This window comes from Periophthalmus magnuspinnatus, chromosome 5 (genome assembly GCF_009829125.3).
Source record: "Periophthalmus magnuspinnatus isolate fPerMag1 chromosome 5, fPerMag1.2.pri, whole genome shotgun sequence".
Classification (NCBI taxonomy): domain Eukaryota; kingdom Metazoa; phylum Chordata; class Actinopteri; order Gobiiformes; family Gobiidae; genus Periophthalmus; species Periophthalmus magnuspinnatus.
The window spans coordinates 5,376,222-5,383,280 of record NC_047130.1 but is presented as its reverse complement, the minus strand read 5'-3'; the positions used below and the strand labels follow the sequence as shown (position 1 = coordinate 5,383,280).

The following is a 7,059-nucleotide window of genomic DNA, read 5'->3' as shown; positions in this document are numbered from 1 at the left end:
CAATCATTAACTAAAATTTATGAATGAAACATCATGTTCTAATTAACTTTGATGTGTTAACTTTAATTCGGCAGCACTGCTATGCTGTTTTGATACATTCTGTTAATGTAATTGATATATATTGTTAATCTAATTGCTCACTGCTGGCGGTATTGTCGGTGTAATGTGTAGTCTTGATTTGTTGCGCAACTGTTTTTATTATGAATGTTGAAATGTTACGGTAACTGAACTGAGATCCTGTTTTGACCTTGTTTTTAGGTCAGGTTTTTTTCATGGGACCAAACAGATTCTCTACTGATGGCGAGCTGGTAGGACTAATATATTTTGTTTTGCTCCGCGAACTGTGGATTACGGATTTGCGTGATTACAAACTGAACCTGAACTGAATCCTAAAAAAAAAAAGGGGAATAAACTGAACTCTTACACAAAGTCACACAACTTAAAAAAAAAACTGAACTGAACTCTCACACAAAGTCAAAATCTTTGACAAAGAACTGCCTTCTTTTTTTGTTGTTGTTTAAAAACGTTACTTTTGTTCATTGTAATTTGATTAAATGGTATGCCACTTTGTTTTGACTTTCACCAAATATATTTTACTTTATTCCAATCTGTTCTGTGTGTGTCATTCATGCACAAGCTCCCTGAGCAGCCTGTTCTTCTGTCGTCTTAATGCGTTAATTGCCATAAACAATAGCCCAACCAACTAAATATTCTATAGTGGTTACACAAGCTTCCAGGTGAATTGACCCATATTACCTTAAACAGTACTTTTTACGGTACATTTCTGAAAATCAACTTTAATAAGTCCATATCAAATATTTAATGTGTCCTACTGAGGATTTTAGCATGGATAAAGATCTAGTGATTCCGTCTAACTTGTAATAATAACACAGATTTGAAGTAGTCACTGTATTGGTGTCCAGTCTATGGCCTTCAATTGGCCCTCAGCTTTGTCTGTGTTTTTATATGTGGCCCTTAATGAGAAAAGTTTGGACACCCCTGGTCTAATAGATCAAATTTATCTAGGGACAAAAATACCTTCAGGCCTAGTGACAGTGGCAAGTGTAAGGACTTCACAGTTTCACAGATGACCATCTCCACCTGTTGCAGCACCTGAAGTGGAGGAACATTTGTTTTGTTTTTTTTACTTTGAAGCTCCAGCCCCACTATGATCACTGTTATGGCTGAATGGTCGACAGGGTTAAAGTTCAGAGGTCAGAGACTGGTACCAGGAAGGAAGTGGTCATGTGCTGCACAGACGGCTTATCCACAGGGGCCAGACTTCCTACTGCAGAGTCTGTGTCATGGCACCACATTACACCAGCACACAAGAGAAAGAGCTGGGACTTGCTTCATATTGGCTACTTAGAGGTCATTATAGAGGAGGACAGAAACCTCCAGTATAGCAGAGGGACCAAAGCTCTCTTGATTTTTTTCTCTGACTGACAGTGAAGGAACACTAGCAAAAAAGGACATTTGTAAATGAGAGAATAAGTTTGGTATATTTTGGCAATAACTACTTTTTATATAAGCCCATGTTATATTATGAATATTATTCAGACATATTACATATTACATACACATTCTTAATAGGAATGTATAGGAACTGCTTGTGACCCTTTGTGGCTGTCTTTCCTACCTAAAAACATGCTTTTCAGAAAGACTTGATATCCTGATCTAACTTATTGTGCATCATTATTCATTATGTGGTCATATGGGCTTATCTTGTCCATTATATTTGTGATTCCATGTAATTTAAAGGCTCCTATGCTCCCTGACATTTAGGCTATTTTTATTTGAGATAAACACAGACTAATTATATGGGATATTGTGAAAAATAACAAATAATACTATTTTACAATGATATAAGATTGGCATAAAATAGATCCCAGGATGAATTTTTCCTCAAACTGAATCTCAGTGAAATTTCATGACCCCTGGGTTATAGGCCCTTAGACTCTCCACAGGAAACTAACCAACCCTTTAATCCCACTGATCTCAGCATTGGACCCCAGGTACACATCTCCAGATCGTAAAATGGCTAGCTTTATGCATTATGGTCAAGAGGAGTGGAGAGGATTAGTTTGTGCAGCTTTTGATGTGGCATGGCCTGCTATGTGTATTGTCCCCACTAGATGGAACTAAAGCACAGAGTCAAAAGAAACAGTAGACGCTTCTATTAAAATTCCAATCACAAGCCAGACTTTCCCAACATCTCTCTCGTGAATCAGCACTCCACATGATGAATGCTTTTACTGAGTTCAAGGACATGAGCCACACCAGCACTCACTCTTATCAAAAAACACTGTTCAAATATAATTTATTGCACATTTAAAGATCAACATAAAGTGGCACAATACCCATTTTCAGTCCTGTTACACCAAAACCCAAGACGAAAATAAGAAGTTCTTACAAAATGCTTCAACACACACCATCTTCTTTAGAACAATTGTGTTTTGACTTTTTGAACAAAATGGCCATAACGTTGCAGGAATGCCAGAGCGAAACTGCATAGATTTCCAAAAACACTTCTGAAAAATGTTGAAAAAAATGTCAAAATAAGTTTGTTTTTTTTATGGCACTGAAAACCAAATCAGCATTACTCATAGTTATGAGTATAGCCACTTCCACAATATCCCAGTGACTTACAGTGTGGACGAAAAGGGTATTCCCAACTAAACAAGGAACAAAAGTGAGTAACATTTTCTGAAAAAAGACTTTTTGCAAGGGTTAAAATTTTAAAGTTGAGGTTTAAAAAGTAACATTGCGTTAGCCCTAATTTATTCTTAGCATAAAAAACGACTGCTTTACAATATAGGGTCTCTTAAAAGTATGTAAATATACAGTTTGTAGGTCATTAAAAAGTAAACCTTTTAGTCCAAAATGAGTTTAATTGGTTTATATGCATATCAGTTAGATTAAGAAAAATTCAAACATGGTACCATTGTCCAATTATTGTTGATTTAGCTATGAGACACGAGGTCAAACATGCATTTATATGCAACACATGTACTCATTTTTTGCTTTATTCCTATAAATAGAGCCCTAACCCTACTTGCCAACACAGTGTGCCTATATAGTTTTTCAGTTGTCAAAAATCCTTGAAATGTCTTTCATAACAGGAAAAGTAACAAACAAAAACTTAACTAGCTAAATTGTGGCTATTAGCAGTAAAACGAGCCAGTAACTTTGCACTTTATCTAGTCACAGTAAACTTTTTTTAGGCCTATATTATAGTGAGGCCTATATTATAGTGAGCCCTGTATTGAAAAGCAGTAGGTTATCCAGTGAACACGTAGTTGTGGTGGCATTTGAGAAAATAAAACAAAATAAATTTACAAAAACATGATCGTCACAGTCATTTCTCCATAATACTATTTACATCTTTGTCCATTATCTTTTCAAAGCCCCATCAGAAAACCTCTTTGCATCCATATTAGTAATTAATTAGTTAGCATTTTTCAGATTGTGTGGCTAAATTCTATTATGTATTGCTGCATGGCTCATTTTTGTCCTAAATTTTGTCCTAAATCTATTTTTTGTGTCCAACTAAACCTATGAATTTGTTGAATCCAGCTAACAAAAAAAATAAATAAAAAAAATTATTTTTTGAAAAAGTGGTGCAACCCAAGTTGATAAATGACCATTATGTACAGTGCTAAGTGATTGGAGTGCAAAAACTAAACTATATAGTGAACGTTACGATATGTCTTTTGCCGTCTTCTCTCTTCACCCTATGGAAACACATGGATGTAAAAAAGCACAGCGTAATACAATAAGTTGGCCAATGGCTAACGGCACAATTAGCATGCTAACTGGCTAACAACATCTCTCCTAGACACAGTATATTAGGGTTACCTGATTCGGACGTTTTACAGTTTCACTGGGACAGCCTGGTTGCATAATATTAGAGTATAAATATTAACCAGTGGGTCTATTGGTACCATGTTGATGTCTACTCATATGAATAGTTTATAGATCTAGTCTAGAAGCAGTTTCTAACCGTGGACTATTAGACTAGATAACAATTTATTAAAATGCATGGGCCTATTCTTCAATGTGTGGTTGATAGTTGCATTTTTTGTATAGCTTCATATTATATAGCTTTATAATTTGATTTGATTCAACAAGTTCCACATAATTTAGTTAACGAGATTTAAATATTCTTAGGCCTTGTGAACAATGCTAACATTAATACTGCAATACGTCTTAAGAATCTTCAAATTCTTACAAATTTGCAAATATAAAAAAATACAAATACAATTTTCTCAACTGTTCATATGGGTAGAGTTATTATCAAATGGCACCAGTTAAATATCCTGCAATAAATAAAATAATACATTTTGAGACATTGGACCGCTGCCTGAAACAGACCAGAAAATATGAAAACATTATATACATGAACAACTGTAAAAAAGGATATGCGTTTGGCACAAAAACAAAATATGCTTTTAGGTCTTTGATAGCCTCTTAGTAGAGCTTACATAAAAATTAATAACTTACTAACTACTCACCCTTTTACCACTGCAGTGCTATTTTCAGTGTTAAAAAATTAAAATAAAAAAGCAGTACAAAGAATACCTGCTCAAAATGTTTAATTTCTGATCCAGCATTATTTCGTTATGGAGTTACAAGCCGGGAATAGCAGATAGAAGAAACCTCAAAAGTACCCAGCATTAGATGAACGGTTGTTGGTTGTCATGCCTGTTAATACCACAAAAATAAGAAATGCCATCATGATGTTAGTTAAAAAGCAGCACTTGAGAAGAAATGATTGAGAAATTCTTAAAATCAGAATTCAGATAGGCTTGTACCATTGTGGCAGTGTTTTGTTTGCGTTTTTGTATGGAAATCAACCATGAATTTGACTTGTCTCTTCTTGATCCTGATTTGGTTTGCTTCGGAAAAATATAACAGCAAACGTAATCTTTTTCCCCTCACAAGTTTCCCTTTTTAAAGCCACAACATTTGTAGCATCCCCAAAATATCTGGACAAGATGGAGTTGCTTCAAGAAATGCTAAATAGTTTGATGTATTGTTATGGCACAAAGAGGAATCCCGTGACTAATTCAGTTCTCCAAGGTTCCTCTGAGGTTAGTTAGTGCACATCGTTCCGATATGGGGGTTTGGAGGGAGATGGAGATGGACAGGGGTGGGGGTAGGGTGGAGTAGGGTGGAGTAGGGTGGGGTGGGTCCAGTGGTCTATAGGTTCTCCCCTGGCTGGTACTGAGGCTCGGTGGAGGTGAAGTAATCCTCTAGGAAGCCCTGTAGGTACTCGAAGGTGGGTCTCTCCTCCGGGTCCTTCCTCCAGCAGGACAGCATGAGCTCGTGGAGGGAGCTGGGGCACTCTGATGGGCAGGGCATCCGATACCCCCGCTCCACCTGGTCCAGAACCTCGCGGTTCACCATTCCTATGGAGGGGGCGATTTGATGTTAACAATATAATTGAGAATACGGCTTTTGTATACTTATGGGCACTTGCTCTGTCGTAACATGGGGGATGAACATTTGACAGAATCACATTGCCAACCATAAGGAGGGTTTGAATAGAGGTCGGGAAAGACTGCGAGATTACTCAAAAATGCATGGATGACATCTACAACCTCTTGAGGTATGTTTTTGATGAGGGAACAACATAACAGGGTAAAAGCCTCCAAAAGTTGACTTGGCATAATACCTCCTCTGACAATTCAAATTAGTTTTATTGATTTAAAGTCCCAAAAGGCCTGACTGTAGATGAGATATACAGTCTATGCCGTATATGAAAAAGTTCAGGTTGAGTAAATACAGGAGAAATGTTGATGGTTACGTTGCAAAAGTATTCTCAGTTCATTACCTGGATATGGAACTCTGCCTTTAGTTGCCAGTTCAGTCAGAAGCACTCCGAATGACCATACATCTGACTTTATGGTGAAACGGCCATAAAGAGCTGCCTCAGGAGCCGTCCATTTGATCGGGAACTTGGCTCCTACACAGAAATGATTTGTTGGTTAAAATGTATTCACATTATACACAATTATCATTTATCATAACCATCGTTTTGGAGATATTACATTTTTGCTCTTTAACTGGGGGCCATTTAAAAAAGTGTATGGTGAATGACTCACCCTGCCTCGCCGTGTACTCGTTGTCCTCTATGAGTCGAGCTAGTCCGAAGTCGGCCACCTTACACACCAGGCTGTCCCCCACCAGGATGTTGGCGGCGCGCAGGTCCCGGTGCACGTAGTTCATCCGCTCCACATAGGCCATTCCGGCTGCAATCTGGACACGCACCAGGGAAGTACACAGGGACTTTATTAAGGCATGCTGTTATGTAATATTCAGGGATGATAATATGACCACCTGTGTATTTGGAAATAATTAAAACTCAAATAAAGGGCATTAGATAGGCTATTTAAAGTACTTTTGGACACATCGGTCCAGCATTGTATACATTAAAATAATGCATGGCAAATAAGTAAATCATCAAGCTTTATTAAAAACAAAGGAGTGAATAAGCCTCTTCTGATGCATTGGGGAGTGAAACCATTTAGATTGGGTTTAGAAGAAAGAGCCAGTATTGTGGTTAGTTATCTGTATAGTTAGTCAAGTACGAGTAAATTATATAAGTTAAGTAAAAGTGAATGGATTTTAAAATCTATGTACATTTCTGATGAAGAAACATTAACACAGTTAAAAACACTTTCGTTCTTGGGTCACTTTTAAAAAGGCTGACTGTAGACCACATACAGTTTTGGAGAGGCTCTGGCCTTGTCATATTGACAATCTGGCCCTAGTCCAACTTGCTGAAAATCATTACTTGTCAGTGCCTATAACGTTAGGCCTGATAAATGTATGCTGTCTCACCTGTGCTGCCATATCAACTAACTGAGGCAGACGGAGCATCTTCCCAGCGTCACCTTTGAGGAAGTCTAATAAGCTGCCTGTAAGACAGAAAATCATGTGTAACAACCATACATAATGCACATAAAAAAAAACAAATAAATAAAACTAAAAAACAGCATCAAAAGGAAATCTAGCCAACACATTTTATAAGCTTGGTGTAATAAGTATTGGTAT

General features: G+C 37.2%; 1 protein-coding gene across 2 annotated transcripts in view; it reads right to left on the bottom strand.

The window, feature by feature from the left end:
- Positions 1-2,292: 2,292 nt before the first annotated feature.
- LOC117370724 (proto-oncogene tyrosine-protein kinase Src-like) overlaps positions 2,293-7,059 on the bottom strand; it is a 34,482-nt gene continuing 29,715 nt past the window's right edge. For both annotated transcript variants that reach the window (XM_033966248.2, XM_055221960.1), the window contains 4 exons: positions 6,847-6,923; positions 6,108-6,261; positions 5,837-5,968; positions 2,293-5,411 (listed from right to left, as the gene is read on the bottom strand). In XM_033966248.2, the coding sequence (XP_033822139.1) occupies positions 5,203-5,411; positions 5,837-5,968; positions 6,108-6,261; positions 6,847-6,923 (572 nt within the window). In that variant the 3' untranslated portion in view covers positions 2,293-5,202. The remainder of the gene's footprint in view (positions 5,412-5,836; positions 5,969-6,107; positions 6,262-6,846; positions 6,924-7,059) is intronic.